The following is a 16603-nucleotide window of genomic DNA, read 5'->3' on the forward strand; positions in this document are numbered from 1 at the left end:
AAACCCATGTCCACACATAATGGAGAGGGAGACCACCCAGTGTTTGCACAGCCCCAATATGGAATAGCAGAAAACAGGGCTGAGGGGCTGATGGGGTCGAAACACACAAACCAATCCCTTTTTCATTCATGTTGTTGTGTTCAGTGCCTGAAGCGTAGATGTAGATTTTAAATGGATTTTGTGACTCTTGCTCTTTCTTCAGTCCTGCGAGGTCCATCTGTAAATATCACACACGCACGAGTCAGTGAGTTGATGTCCCTCTTCCTTCCTCCTGCTCCATGTCTGTCTCTTTGGCCCCTTCCTCTCACTGCAGCCCTGGAGGCGCCCCGATACAAGCGCAGCCTCACCAACCAGACGGTGAACGTGACCGAGTCCCTGCGGATGGAGTGCGACGCAGAGGGGAGGCCCCTGCCCCGCCTCTCCTGGTTCAAAGACAACCAGCCTCTCCACCAGATGTCAGGTTCGTCAATACACCTACACAGGTGACACATGCGTTTACACAACAGTGCTGCCGCCCACATGCCAGCCCGGCAGCCGCACACACACACACGCACACATGCGGATCTTAAAGTTTGGCCGGCTGGATCTTGATTTAGCAGGACTCGTATCCGCCCATCGGGTTATTGTGTTCAGGTCAGTTCCCAGAAAAAATATAGCTTCATATCAGATTGAAGAACAGATGTTTAATAAAACAATAAACGATTTAAACTAAGATACTAACAACTTTTGGCAGACGTCACCATAATTCGTTTTTGTTATAATTCCATCATGATAAATGGCAATCATATGATCACACACCCATCCACCCACCCACTCACTCTCTCTCTCTCTCTCTCTCTCTCTCTCTCTCTCTCTTCTCTCTCTCTCTCTCTCTCTCTCTCTCTCTCTCTCTCTCTCTCTCTCTCTCTCTCTTTCTCTCTCTCTCTCTCTTGTACTCCTACCTTAGTCAGGACAGCCATTGGCATAATAATCACGACTGCAGTTCAAATACACAAATACAAGTCAGAGATTGGACTGAAATCACAAACCTGAACCGCTCACTCCCCAGATCCGACCTGAGCGACCTGAGCCTGAGAGTCAGAGATGTGATTTGATGGGAAGCTAATGACCGACATACGTTTGCCAGTGCATTTCAACTGTCAGACGACAAGGCAGGATGAGTCATGAGGATAACTTAATACTCCCGAGCTGTTATCCTAACTCGAACCAGAATCTAATACTAACTAAGACTTAACCCTCAAACTGCTCTTTGAAAATGTCCTCACTCTGCAAAGGTCTTCAATCAAAATGGTCCCCACAAAGTCATAAGTACAAACACACACACGTAGACACACAACCATCCACTAACTCACCCGCACATTCTTACTGTTGATACAACATGTCATGCAGAACCAGTGACATGAATAAATGTGCGGCTGTGTTTGCTGCAGATGTTCACACACACACACACACACACACACAAACACACACACACACACACACACACACACACACACACACACAAACATATAAAAACCCTTCAGTCCAATGGATATGGCTCATTAGTTTTCTCTGTGTGCGTCTCCGCTTAACATCTGAAGCAGCTGGGCTGGGGAGGGGGGGGGTGAGTGTGTGTGTGTGTGGGGGGGGGGGTCAGTATGGGTGTGAGTGACAGCTGTTGCTTTAGGACGTGTGGACTGACGCGCGGGACGGGGGGATTATAAATGAGAACTCCGGTGACGTCCAGAGGTGTGACAGGAATTTTTGAAACGTCTCGGAAAATCTCGCTGAATTTATGATGTGAGAGGTAAATGGGCTGGCAGCCAGTCACAGCGCATTGAAGTTTGCAGTGTGTTGTGTGAGTGTTGTGTGTTGTGTGAATCCATGTGTGCTACAAATCATCCCGTGCCTCCTCACAGGGGTCCAGCTGCAGGATGCAAACCGCACTCTGAGTATCCAGCGGGTGCGAGAGGAGGACGCCGGGCTTTACACCTGCACAGCCTGCAACCAGCGTGGATGTGTCCACTCATCAGCTGCCATCAAGGTCATCGGTGAGACAACCAAACACACACACACGCACACACACACACACACACACACACACACACACACACACATACACACAAATACACACATGCACTGCTTGTACTTATATCTTTGTTGACACTTGCCCCTATACCCTAACACCCACTCATCACAGCTAAACGCCTGACCTCAGCATCTTAACCCTTTGTGCTTGAAAGTAGGGACTATATATTCCCATAACGTCCTCACTAACTGGTCTTCACACACACAGAAGGACACTCAGAAATGTAAATATAATAAACAGAGACAGAAACACCTGAATCTGCTCACATGCCTCAACCGCTCACATGCTTTTCAATAGCACTCAGGCTTAAAACCCCAGTCGCACGAATTCTCACACACACACACAGAGCCCAGGTCTGGAATTCACCTCTCACCCGACGTTTCACTAGAGCTGTAACTTTTGTGCTTCTGTGCTCCAACCTGAAATCAAAGTCATCCACTGCTGCCACATTTCCCATGCAGGTAGATAATTAAAGAGGTTCGCTGGATGCGGTTTCACAAAGAAAGGCCAATAAAGTTCTTTTCATCATATTGATGTAGCCTAAAGATTTCATCTGCGAGAAAAAGACTGCAGTAATAGTTTGTGATACAGCACCCCCTACAGGCGGTAATGAGTGATATCCTAAATGAGAGAGCATGGTTTCTGATACAGGGGCCCAGGTAATCTAATCCAAAATTGGCCCTAAACTGAAAAATCCTGATAGCTCATACAGAAAGATTGCACACAATGTTTTCTTTTATTATAATTATTTTACTTTTATAAATGACTTAAGTTTATTTTTTCTCTGTCAAGGATCCAGTGACAAGGCCAACGTGGAGATCGTGATCCTCATCGGAACCGGAGTCATCGCTGTTTTCTTCTGGGCCCTGCTCATCGTCATTTTCTGCAACGTGAAACGGGTCAGCGAAAGGCCACTTGTGCTTTCTGTGCTTGTTTTTTATGTTTGTGAACAAAACTGTCAAACTATGATGGCGACACTTTAACCTCTGGCCCACAACACGTCTGTCAACGTTTGAACACAACATGTTTGATGTCAGAGAGAGAGTGTGTGATTTACTATGAAGCGAGGGCTCCTGATATCTTCTGTGAATGAGCCCAATTAGTCGCTGTCACAGCGATCAGCTCCAACGACAACAAGCACGCCCATAATGAGGCTCAAACGACTTTTTATTTCCCCCCACGTGTCCAAAAAATCACCGGGTGGCATCATTATCATCAAATTCATTCATAGATTCTCCTCTGGCTCTCAGCATCTCTTTCTTTAAGTGTCTACTTTTACATTTCCTTTGCCCATCTGACCTCTTCTTCTTTGCTTGCTCACATTCAGGATTTTATATCCACCTCCTCAATAACCATTTTCCGGCTCACTCCCAGTTCAGCCCAGCAGTCCTCACCTTACGCCACCGCTCTCACTCTATTCCCTCTCTCTGTGTACTGCAGGTTAACCCTGCAGACATAAAGACGGGCTATCTGTCCATCATCATGGACCCGGGAGAGGTGCCCCTGGACGAGCAGTGTGAATACCTGCCATACGATTCCTCACAGTGGGAGATCTCCAGAGACCGACTGCGACTGGGTGAGCGATGGGGGCGAGTGGGAGAGATTTAGGGGATGGATTGATGGATGGTTGGATAAAGAGAGGGAGGGAGGAGGCGTGTGTGTGAAGAAATATCAGGGCGCGGTGGAGAGCGAATAGATTGATGAAACCAAATTACTTTTCCATTTCCAGAATCCTTAATGGCATGAGGCTGGATCGCAGCCAGCATGGCAAAGTGCTGCCAAGTAAAGTGCTAATGTTAAATATGTGCTCATTCCCAGCACAGCTTTTTTTTTTAAATGCCCTGAGGAAAAGCATCTGTTCCACAACTCCGACTTATGGGAACACGTTTTCCAAATGCTGCAATTCAGGTTATAATTCCTCTCCCTTGTGTATATGGATTCCAGATGCATTTACATTATGCAAGGGTTGCTGCCTTTTGTGTTTTCCAGTGAGACCAAAAAAAGCAAGCATGTATTGAATACATATTTTTTTATTTTCTTTTTCCTGACATAGGAAAAGTTTTAGGCCACGGAGCTTTCGGCAAAGTAATTGAGGCATCAATCTGCGGCATCAGCAAGAGCAACAGTTTGCACACGGTGGCTGTCAAGATGCTGAAGGGTGAGATTTGTCTTCGTGCTGTTCAAACTGTGTATTATGAAAAGCCGCAGGAGAAGCCGCTGCTGAACAGATGTGAAGATGATCTTGATCAGAGTAAACAGCTCGGATATTAAACATGCAGTACAGTATGTGGAGCGTACGACTCGATGTGAAATCTAAAAACACGTATAAAGTAAACAATGAGATGTATTGAATGCGTAATATTGGATTGTGTGTGCACGTGATTCAGATGGATCCACAGCCAGCGAGCACAAGGCCTTGATGTCAGAGTTGAAGATATTGATTCACATAGGAAATCATCTGAATGTAGTGAACCTGTTGGGAGCCTGCACCAAACCTAGCGGTGAGTAAACACACTCACACAGATCACAGTACATGTGTGTGCCAAGTTTTCACAGTGTGGTCGCAGTTATTAGTGTCATCTATTGCTCTGGTCTGTGGCTAAAGAATATCAGTAAACATGTGTATATGGACACCAATATTCTGATATTAATTCGATTAAGAATCTTGTCTGAATATAAACGGATTACCTTGACCATAATAAGCAATATTCAGATTAAGACTTAGTTGCATTATGCTTAAATCACAGACTGTATTAAAGACCTCCCTCCACTATCCAGAAAAGAAGCTAAAATGTATCTGGATACAAACTCTGCCATCTTGTGCATTTGGAGCCAGAGTCTGTAGCGATAGGGGGATGGAGCCATGGTAGCAAGGCCCCGGTCGACCAATCACAAGTCAAGCTCACCTGTCAATCAAGACTTTTCACCTTGTTGTTATAGCATCGAATAACAAATTTAAACCAAACTCACTTGAACAATTAAATAAACATCAGAGTGATAAGAACTACATCAAATAACCATCTTTGAGAAAAATCTGTTCTCTGACTTTTTAGATTGTCTCATGTCCCATCCGCTAACATAGGGGAGGCAGGGTTTATGACACATACTGCAGCCAGCAACTTACAACAGTAACCGACTGCTTGACGACATATGCTCTGGGTTTGGCGTAAACAAAACAGACTAGGCTCTGGAATATGAATGCAATATTCTATTAGCAACTCATGTAAACATCAGAAGAGGAATGATGTCCTATTCAGAATAAGGTCAGAATATTGGATTTCATGTAAACACACTCAGTGTACCACGTGTACTCTTTGAAAAATAACTACAGTAAGGCTTATGTTCTTCTTTTCACCGTTACTGCTTCGATCGATCTCCTTCATCCCTGCAGTTATTCTGCTTTGAAAAACATGTTGTTGTGATGCTGGTGTGGTCACATTAGATACAACATCAGGGAATGTTGTACTGTTGTTGTTTTTTAAGAGACAAACACCTGCAGTCTGACCTCCTCGGAGCGGTGCTGCTGGCTCCGTTGTTACTTCACAGCGAATTCCTTTTTAATGAAGTGTTTACATCATTTCGTCTGCCCCCCTGCAGCTTCCACACAACTTCTCTTTTTAACAGCAGACCACATGTGAAAGTACAACAGCTTCCTCTTTGTCCCCTCATGGTCCACACATCCATCTGACCCACACAACACATTTGTGAAGGGTGTACATCTGAACATGTTTATGCTGTGTACCTTAAACTAAAGCATCCAGGCAGATAAACTCAGACAGGAAGTGCTTTAAGGACGCAGCCCTGCCCCATGAATCAGAATATGGAGTGAGAGAATAAAGGAGCTCCTCAACAAGAGGCAGAAATCATGTTAAAGTGTTTTATCAAGTTAGAAGATAATGTGAAATGAGGGAAATGAATTGTAGAATTATTGTCTACAAATATTGTTAATGTCACATATTGTACATCAAGATGAACGACACATCTCTGCTTCCTCCAATGAGGTCACGTGTGTGCAGTGGCGACCTGAGGATCGAGCCGGAAACACGGGCTTGACCAATCAGGACTCAGTCTTAACTGTCAATCAGGATGTTTCAATCTGTTCTTATAGCATCAAATAACTGATTAAAACCAAATTGACTGGAAAAAATTCCACTTGGACTAACATCAGTTGGATAAGAGACCTTTTAGTTTGGTCCATGTCCCATCTACTAACATGGAAAGGCTTGACTTAGGACCTTTACTACAGCCAGCCACCAGGGGGCCAACTATACACTTTGGCTTCACCTTTGAGGAGCCATAATTTTGTCCATCTTTACAAACAATCTTGTACCTACTGTTATGATTAGATAGGAAATCTGTAGCTATTCAAACTGTCTGTTTCACCAGGTCCACTGATGGTGGTAGTGGAATACTGCAAGTACGGGAACCTGTCCAACTTCCTGCGAGCCAAGAGAGAGTTCTTCCTCCCATACAGGGTACGAAAACACAGACACAGCTTCTTTAACATTTGTTCTGCTGTGATCATGTGTCTGCAGCTTAATCTTCAGAAATCATCTCTTCTTCCGCTTTAGTCTTTCCTTTATTGAGCAACACTCTTAATAACTCTTTTTAAGCTGTGACCCATTTTCAGACATGAACTCAGGAGACTTTTTATTGAGTTTGTCTTTTTCATATGAAGAACAGTAGAATGTCTGGAACATCCTGGGTAGAGGATGCAAGAGGCAAAACGTGATGTGCCTCTTGCACAAAGTACAACTTAAATGGCACTTACTTATAGCACTGTAGTTTTGCTTTATTTTGAAGCAATTGTACTTTCTTGATTCTTGTTGTTCTGGGTCTGTACCCTCAGGGTTGAATGCACTTATTGTAAGTCGCTTTGGATAAAAGCGTCAGCTAAATGAAATGTAATGTAATGTAATGTTAACCATCCACTCCGGAAATCACGTATTTTTTATTTACAGCAGCTCAACACCAGCATCGGCCCTCAAAAGCTGTCAAATCTGGTTGTCTTTTTGCAATTTGACATATTCATCAGCTTCTTCTTTGTGTTTCTTCACCTCCTTTTCTGGACATTTTACTGAAAGTTCCCTTAAAACCTCTAGAGCAACTAGGACATTCTCACATATAGCCCTCACCAATAATTTCAGGAAAAGATCTGGACTTCAGTGCACGTGTGAATTTGCAGCTCCGCTCTCTTGTTCCCACTTTCAGGATCGCTCTCCAAAAACCCAGAGCCAGGTGAGACGGATGATCGAGGCGGGTCAAATGGACCAAAAAGCTCATCAGCCACCTTCTCCGCCCTCCCCCCCTACGCCCAATACTCCACAGCCTCCGTCATCCAACACATCCGGTCAGATTCCTTCTGGGGAGAGAAGTAAGTGACACAGCAGTCAACTTTATCATTTATTATTAGGTCATAAATGTGGATTCATGGCCGCCTCTCTGTTCCTCTCTCCAGTGGAGGACTTGTGGAAGACTCCTCTGACGATAGAAGATCTCATTTGCTACAGCTTCCAGGTGGCTCGGGGGATGGACTTCTTGGCCTCCAGAAAGGTTAGTTGTCAGCGTTATACAGGCAGAGAGTGAATGAGCTGTGGTGAATTGCGGCGGAGATCCTTAGCAGAGGCAGGAGGTTGTAACCCACATCGTGCAGCTTGTCAGCGCTCTCTTAGTTAATCACGTGACAATTTATAACGAGAAGCTGTGCAACACTTTACTCTTTCAATACGACATCGAAGCAGGTTTTTTAATATCAGTCCAGGATTTCACAGTTTCTTTGTGTGTGAGGAAAACGAGAGTTGATTCCTAAAGACCTGCAAGGAATTTGCATTTTTTCCCCTTTAATCTCAACTCATATGCTCAAGGACATAGAAACAAATGACGGAGAGGTATAAAAACAGATTAGAATCAATGTATAAGCAGAACAAATTATCTGTGGATATTCGCTCACATTAACATTCGCTCACACCCACATGACACTTTCAAAATTCAAAATAAAAGGGGTCATTCTGAAAAGCAGTTGTAATTAACATCAAGGGTCATTATTTGGCATTTTATGTTTTTAAGAAAATTTGGTAAATTGCTGATGTGTTGTTAATTGCCATTATAGACCCACAATGCAATGCTCCGCGCTAAAGAAGCTACTCACAACGGCCAAACTGTAGAACAACTCTCAGTTGTCGGCACCAAGTTAAACTCATTACCAGATTAAATTAGTTTGGATTCAAACTGTGTAATTATAGATTGAATTAAATTAAATTGAACGGCCGTATCTATAAGTCTATAATAACAGTGCATCCAAAGACAATGTGGAAGAGGTCGGTCATTGTGATGAAACTAAAGAGGATAAGCATCTGAATCTGCTGCTCTAACTCAGCTTCCAAAACCAAACGTAAACACACACACACACACACACACACACACACACACACACACACATACACACACACACACACACACACACACACACACACACACACACACACACACACACACACACACACACACACACACACACATACACACACACACATAACACAAATCTTGTCCTCACAAAGCAATTCAAATTCAACTAACATTGCTCTATAACCTCTCAATGTTGTTATAATTGAAATTAATTGAATGTTAATAAAATGTTATATTTATATTAGAGCTGTGAAAAATAACGCGTTAACGCGTTATGATTAAATTACAGGATTAATTCGTTTTTTTTTTTTAACGCATTTAACGCATGCGCAGAAGGACCTTCCAATTCCGCCGCCTCTGCACTAGTCGCCGCTCTAATGCAGTCAGACGGCAGCTGCCATTCAAACAAACAAACAACATCAGAGCTGCCAACTCTCACGCTTCCGCCGTTTGGCGTGAGAAAAGTTCCACGTTTTCTCACGCCAAAAAAAACCTGGATCTTTTAAGTGAAGCGCATGACTAAATCTATTTTAACTTGTTGACGAGACGAGACGAAAATGTTGGTGGTTGACTAAGTCACGATCATTTTTTAAAACATCGTATCAGGCCGTCATGAAGTACCAGGAGCGGGCGAGTGTGTGTGTGTGTGTGCCCCAGATAGCGCACCGGTCCCGAGGCTCCGCCCCCCGCCCCGCGCACTCGCTCAGAGACACAAGACCAGAGCTCGTTCACGTGAAGGAGCTGGTCACTGACTCACCGGCTGCTCAGTGGAAACAGTGAAAACACAGAGTTTCTCTGGTCTCAGCTGATCAGAGCTCAGCGTCTTGATCAGAGCAGAAGCTGCAGTTGGTTTCTACCGAGCTGCAGTTTCTGTGTCCGCCTCCAGCCTGACCTGCTCTCACTTTTCGTTTAAATATTTCGCCAACTAAAATATATATTTTTAAGCTATTAGGCTGCAGATATATGTTTTTATTTATTTAAAAATAGGGTACTTCTTATTTCATACATTTTCCACAAATACGGGGAGGACTCAAATAACCCTACAAAGGTCTGTGTTTAATTTATTTCAAAGTAGGCCGACACTTGCCTGTGTATTTTCTTCTCTTCATAAGCGTTTGGTTTTTCCTTTGTTGTAACAGGTAAAAATATCAATCAAATGTCAACAGTTTTCTTTATTGTTGTTCGATAATTTCATAAATGCAACAAACCATAGTTTAGTATAGTATAACTTTATATAAAACTTTATTAGCTTTGTTATCAAATATGTTTTGCGGCTCCAGACAAATTTTATTTTGGGGAAGAGGGTCCATTGTGTTGCTTAAAAAGGCTACTGTTTAAGCACTTTATTTGTTGCACTTTTTTGTCTGATGGAAAGTGTGGTGGGAGGCGAACATAAATCATTAACTGCTCTTAAGAATACAATTATTTAAAATATAGGTTAGGTTTCAGTTCAGAATTAGTTGAAAACCATCGTAATCAAAATGTCAATCAACCTACCTTGGTCAAATCTTAAACAAAGGTCTATTAATTAGGCTATATTGTGGTCATTGAGGCACAACAATAGTTTTCTGGTTGAATGTTCAGCTCAAGGCTAGAAGGCCCTACAAGTCATGACCAGAGGAGCATGAATCAGAAGAAGTTCAGGTATTGCACATCTTTAGCATACCACCCAAAAATCCACTAGAATGCAGGAAACAACATCTACTTAAACCAACATTTCCTGGGGGTGGACCTTCAGCTATGTCTTTGCGTCACAGAATGTAACCAATGTTGTCCATCTCCAGTCGGCCGCTCCTATCAACGACTTCGGGCCCCAAAGGCCACCAGAATGCAGCGAACAACATGGATACAACGCCAAATTCCAACAATTCCCTGATATTTTAGCCACCAACGTGTGTGGCTGTGTGCGCGGCAAAATGTTGGTCACCCCCGACAAAATCTCACTCCAAGGTTTTTTGAAAAGTTGGCAGCTCTGCAACATGGATAATTCTGATGAACCTGAGGACCTTCTGGACGGGAAGATCGTGTTCCAAAAAAACAAAGATCGAACATTCAGTAAAACCAAGGTGATATGCACACTCTGCGAGAAGACGTTATCGTTTCACCGTAGCAATACCCGCCTAACCACCGCAACGCGAAGCATGTGTTGGTCGGCGAGGGGCGTTCAAGTGGAATGCGCCAAACCAGACTCACTCGCCGGACACTTTGTGCAAAAGAAGCTGTCAGCTTTACTGTCAGAGAATTTGAACAAGTTAGTTTGCCTCACCAACTGGCTAAAGACCGAGTAGCTAAGAGGGCCTTTAGAGGCATTAGATTGTATCATGGTGTGGTTAATGGTTGTGTGACAAAAAATATAAAAAATGTCAACCATCCTATGGCTAAGAAGCTCAAATAATTTCTGTTTAATTAAAAAAAAAAAGTTTTATTCAACCACACAATGGCTAAGGAACCCGAATTCTGTTTAGGATGAAGATTATATTAATGTTCCATATGGAAAAGCAATGATAACTGCTGAAGAACTGCTGAGTTGCAGCACAAAAGAAAAGTTAAATGTCATAAATCTTGTTTTCACAAAAATATTCCGAAAAAATCGGTAATGTGATTAATCATGATTAATCCATAGAAACCTGTGATTAATTTGATTAAAAATTTTAATCATTTCACAGCCCTAATTTATATATAGATAGATATATAGAACGATTGATAGATAAAGATAGATGATAGATAGATAGATAGATAGATAGATAGATAGATAGATAGATAGATAGATGATAGATAGATAGATAGATAGATAGATAGATAGATAGATAGATAGATAGATATAACTTTGAAACAAAGTAAAATATGAACTTGCTTCACGTCTCATCAGGTCCTTTGATGAGGGTAATTACATTTAGTGCATATACTGAAATTTGCTTTATTTATTTATTAAATTCATCAGGTGATTATTTATATATATATATTCAACCGCAGTCTGTCTGTGTGTGATGAATAATGGAAATTCAAATAGTCAGAGCTAGAGCAGCTAAAACTGATAGAGGAAGCTGACGGTCTGGCCCCCGTCAGGCACGTTTACGTGACAGCTTTGTGAATTATTTCAGGTCTCTTGCAGCGACTCCATAGAGCTACACAGTCCAGTCCCAGTCACCAACTGGCACAGGGACACACACACACACACGCACATGCACTGGCACACGCATACGCACACGCACACGCACAAGCACACACACACACACACACACACACACACACACACTTTAAGTAATTATGAAAACTTCTAATTTGTTAATTACTCCAAATCATATCTGTAAATCACTCATTAGGAAACAATTTAATCCTGCAAACACACACACACACACACACACACACACACACACACACACATACACACACACACACACACACATACACACACACACACACACACACACACACACACACACACCTGTCTGCTGGGTTATGACATATGTGTGGTTGTGTGTGTTTCCACAGTGTATCCACAGAGACCTGGCCGCCCGGAACATTCTCCTGTCAGAGAACAACATTGTGAAGATCTGTGACTTTGGTCTGGCCAGGGACATATACAAAGACCCCGACTACGTCAGGAAAGGCAATGTACGGCATCCACACCGGTTTATCATCCATCTCCGTTTACTGCGGGGAAACATCAAACTCCTCTGTTTTACTGTTGTTCTTTTAAACCACCCACATGATCACTGTATTTAAAGGCAGTTGTCAGTCCTGTGTACGTAACCTTGTCGCCTAAAACCGGTCTGCTGTTTTAATGCTCAGGCTCGGCTGCCTCTAAAGTGGATGGCTCCGGAGAGCATCTTCGACAAAGTGTACACCAGCCAGAGTGACGTGTGGTCCTTTGGAGTTCTCCTCTGGGAAATCTTTTCACTGGGTAATGACAAAATCAAAGCACGCTCATTCGTCTTTTAAGAAAGTCATTTAAAGGAGCAGACTTTCGGTGCAGGCTCCTCTGGAGTCGCTGTTTAAATGTCTCTCTTCCTGCCAAAAGCAATTTGGGACTTATTCTCTGTTGACTTTTAGAAGCAGAGTGAATCCTCATCGCCGTTAGCCAAGAACATCAACTTGCTTTTACCATCTCTGCCACGTTACCCAAGGCCTCATCTTCTGTTTTGTCCACCTGCAGGTGCGTCTCCGTACCCGGGGGTTCAGATTGACGAGGATTTCTGCAAACGATTAAAAGATGGCGTGAGGATGCGATCACCAGAGACCGCCTCCCCTGAAATGTAGGCACACATTGTCATTTACTCGTTGTCTCATTTATTTTCCCTTCAAAAAAAGATTTGTCGCCCTGATTCCATTTAATTCACTTGAGCCATATGCTCATTAAACACAGTTGGATCAAACTTTCCGGTAATTTACTGAGTCAAGGAAGTTGAGGGCTTCCTGTGTTGTCCATGTTGTGATGGTGATGCCCTCTGCTGGTAGATATGGCATCATGCTGGCCTGCTGGCACGGTGAACCCAAAGAGAGGCCGAGCTTCCCTGCTCTGATGCAGATCCTGGGAGACCTGCTGCTGGACAACAGTCTACCTGCAAGTTCACTGCTGCACACACATTTTTCAGAACAGAATCATTTCTTTTTCTAAAGCTCTGTAAAGAGGTTTATCTAAATCTTCTCGGCCTTCCCTTCAGGATGAGAAGGACTACATCCCCCTGAATCCCTCACAGAGCTCAGAGGATGATGGATTCTCACAGGCGTCGTCACGGCCTCCGTCTGAAGAGGAGCTGAGACTGGCCTTCAACACTCTACCCACCAGGTACTAATATATGCTCCTATCTTTTCCTTAAAGGCCCAGGACCCCAACAGAATTTCTATTAATAAGCCTCTCGCTGTTATTATTCAGTCTTCTTCTCAGTGCTTTAAAGTAGGCTAGACTCAGAGACTGTGTATAAAGAGGGACGACATGACGGTTCTGCAAAAGTGAAGCCAAAGCGTGGCTGGCTGAGGTATTGGTCATATATCCTGCCTCCTCCATGTTAACGGACAGGACGTGGGCCAACTAAAGAAGTCAAAGAACATGCCGAATAAAGATGGTTTGTGTAATTTAGGGGGCTTATTATCTCACTGATGTTTGCTCAAGTGCTGGTTTATCCACTAAGTTTGTTTTTAATTTGTTATTTGATGCTGTAAAAACTGGGTGGAATGTCATGATTGACAGCTGAGACTGACTCACGATTGGCCGAGTGCCGGTATTTGCGGGATCTCGCTACGGCCCAGACTCTGGCTCAAAATGGCGGTGTTTGTATCTGGGATATTTTAGCTTCATTTCTAGATCTTGGGAGGAAGTGGAGACGTGTCGACCATCTTTATAAACAGTCTGTGGTTAGACTTTGTAGAAAAAAGGTGATTCAATGCGCCTGTGTCAGCGATATCAATGTGATGACAGATGCACAGTTGTTTCCTGGAAAATAATCTCCCTCTCTGTCTCTCTGTCTCTCTCTATGAGACCAGCTTCTTAATCGACCTTGTGGTGCGGTGATAAACTCTTTGCTCCGTAAAACCATCACAGCTTTGTTTTTTCTAAGAAATCCCTCTTTGCACCTAATCCAACCTCTCGCTCTCCATCTCCTCTCACGTTCCCTCAAAGAGCAACTTATAGGCTCAGTTTCTTACAGACTTTATTCTGCAGGTTTCAAGTAGGTTAAGATTCGAAAAGTAAACGATAGTAAGCACAAGGAAAGGAAATGGTTGTTTAGAATGAAGTTCAGTATCAGGTCTAAATTTTGGTGGAAAATGTGATCTGTAATATGTTTGTATTTTATGTATTATGTTTGTATTTTTAAATGTTGCTGTGTATCCTGTGTACTGAATAGTTTATAGATAATTCATTTGTGAGGAAGAGAAAATCCATCACACAGGAGTGAGTTTGATGATGAAAGTCCCAGAGCTGAAATCCTCTTTATTCATTAATACAAAATGAAATTAATGAATCTACAGAATAACATACTACTTTCTACTTCACTGCATCATATTTTTGAAAGTTTTCAAAGAGTCAAGTCGGTCCAGGTTCCTCTCATCTGTCTCTTGGCATTTGGACGCCACCAGGAGGCTCTGTCGTGTATTGATCTGATAATCTTCCTGAACAGGTATTATAACTGCGTGCCCTTTGCCGGCTGTGTGTTTGTGGGACCCTCTTCAAACTGCCAGCCCAGAGTGAAGACGTTTGAAGAGTCACCCCTGGAGATGCACCCACATAAAGCTCCTCAGGTAATCTTCTCATCACTTGTGGAAAATGTGAACCGGCCGGGTGACATTTTCTGAACGCCACAGATAATCACCTGAATTAGCGGTGAGGGGTCCACTAAAGGTTGTTCCACTCACATGATGTCAAACTGTTTGTCTCCTCCCAGGATAATCAGACGGACAGCGGGATGGTTCTGGCCTCCGAGGAGTTTGAGAGAATCGCCGCCTCCAAAAGGTTAGTCTTGCAATGATCCATTTGACTGAAGAACACTCAGGACATACGCAGCCTGTTATCTAGTGACAGTGTGAAACTGCTACACACTTATCACTTACTGTGTCGGCTCTTCCAGGTATATTAGACTATTTTTTATAGATGCTTCACATGCTTCAAAGGCAATTTGGAGAAAATAACCATTCTCTACTTCTCGGAAAACTGCAGGGTTGAGTCAGTCACAGTGAAACTACAGTGGATTTGCAAATGATGTGAGCATGAGCAGAGTCTGGATTTCTGCATGAATAAATAGGAGCAAGTCTGAGTCATTAAAACCCACAGGAGCCGTTTTAAAGAATTACAATTAACAGAACCAGACACTTACAGTATGAGTAAAAAAGAAACGTTCTACGTAAAAGCTTAAAACAAACCAGCTGCTTCAACTGGAAAACTCTATACTACCCTATAACTGAATTATTCACATACATATTTTATACTATTAATGACAATAATATGAATTTTCATATTTTTATAACAATGCTAGATGCTTTATAGGAATATCAATGAGAGCTAGAATAACACTTAGGCCAAAAACTCCCTTTAGATTCAATCAAGCTGGTTTCCCCCGCTCAAAGACACCAGTCCTTTAAAGGTGCCTGATGTGTCTCCCACTGTTAAAGAAAGTGAACAAATATTCCTGGATCCGCCCCCTTAACTGGATCCAAAACCAAATTGAATGTTTTCCTGTTGTACTGCATCCTTCTACTAAGACACTTGATAATTAGTTTGTCAAAGTTCAATGAGAAACAAGTTCCATAATATGAGGTCTCTGAAAGAAAAGGCTTAGTGTCACTTTGTCTCAAGTCCTGGGAGTAACCACCAGGGCTCCATCCATGGATCTTAGCAGTGGAGAGGAAACGTACCAGGTCAATAAATCTGAAAGGCCTTTTAAAAATGTACAATCAAATTTAAACTGGCAGCCAGTTTTAGGAGTCAAGCACATGGGTATTGAGTTATGCCTTTTTTGTCCCCAGATGACAAATACCCTGTTCCAATGAGCCTTTTACTTTGTTCTGTCCCCAGTCGTATTGGCAGCAGCAGCAGCACGGAGCCTCTGACCGCCTCCCATGGCTCCCTGGGCCGAAGCAGCGGCACCAGGCAGCGTCCCAAGTTCTTCAGCCAGCTGTCAGGACAGACCTTCTACAACAACGAGTATGGACACCTGTCCGAAGATGGCTTCTGTGACTTCTTCTCCTCGCCAGACGCCCCCCCTCTGGCCTCCTCCAATGTGTAACCTTATCAAAGATGCAGCCCAAAAAGAACTGAAGGGATAAAAAAAATAAGTCGGGGGAGGTGTGTAGGATTTACTAACATCCGAGTGATGACATGTAACTAGTCATTTATCAATGATCATCAGGTTATTCTGACCAGAGCTGACCTCTACTCATCTCAAAGTTCATACTCTGTGGTCTCAACAAACAGACATAGCTGTGTGCCTGAAGTTTCTCTAACCAGCCACTGGGTGGCAGCATTACAACAATAACACACCAAGTATTTTCTAGTCACACATTTATATTTTTATCTTCTATATTCAGAGTATTCTGCCTATATTTGTACAAATTATGACTCGTATGGGAAGAATAAAAGTTTATCTTCTTCTCACTCTCCTCTCTATGATTCAAGCAGAAATATTCCACTGAAGT

General features: G+C 42.9%; 1 protein-coding gene across 1 annotated transcript in view; it reads left to right on the plus strand.

Moving 5' to 3' along the window:
- flt4 (fms related receptor tyrosine kinase 4) overlaps positions 1 to 16562 on the plus strand; it is a 52640-nt gene extending 36078 nt beyond the window's left edge. Inside the window, exons 14-30 of the mRNA XM_053428437.1 lie at positions 314 to 460; positions 1899 to 2030; positions 2861 to 2967; positions 3509 to 3644; positions 4122 to 4226; positions 4456 to 4569; positions 6455 to 6543; positions 7280 to 7442; positions 7527 to 7621; positions 11966 to 12088; positions 12266 to 12377; positions 12630 to 12729; positions 12932 to 13037; positions 13138 to 13262; positions 14593 to 14713; positions 14857 to 14924; positions 15984 to 16562. Of these exons, the coding sequence (XP_053284412.1) occupies positions 314 to 460; positions 1899 to 2030; positions 2861 to 2967; positions 3509 to 3644; positions 4122 to 4226; positions 4456 to 4569; positions 6455 to 6543; positions 7280 to 7442; positions 7527 to 7621; positions 11966 to 12088; positions 12266 to 12377; positions 12630 to 12729; positions 12932 to 13037; positions 13138 to 13262; positions 14593 to 14713; positions 14857 to 14924; positions 15984 to 16194 (2054 nt within the window). The 3' untranslated portion in view covers positions 16195 to 16562. The remainder of the gene's footprint in view (positions 1 to 313; positions 461 to 1898; positions 2031 to 2860; positions 2968 to 3508; positions 3645 to 4121; positions 4227 to 4455; positions 4570 to 6454; positions 6544 to 7279; positions 7443 to 7526; positions 7622 to 11965; positions 12089 to 12265; positions 12378 to 12629; positions 12730 to 12931; positions 13038 to 13137; positions 13263 to 14592; positions 14714 to 14856; positions 14925 to 15983) is intronic.
- The last annotated feature ends 41 nt before the right edge of the window (positions 16563 to 16603 follow it).

This window comes from Pleuronectes platessa, chromosome 8 (assembly GCF_947347685.1).
Source record: "Pleuronectes platessa chromosome 8, fPlePla1.1, whole genome shotgun sequence".
Taxonomy (NCBI): Eukaryota; Metazoa; Chordata; class Actinopteri; order Pleuronectiformes; family Pleuronectidae; genus Pleuronectes; species Pleuronectes platessa.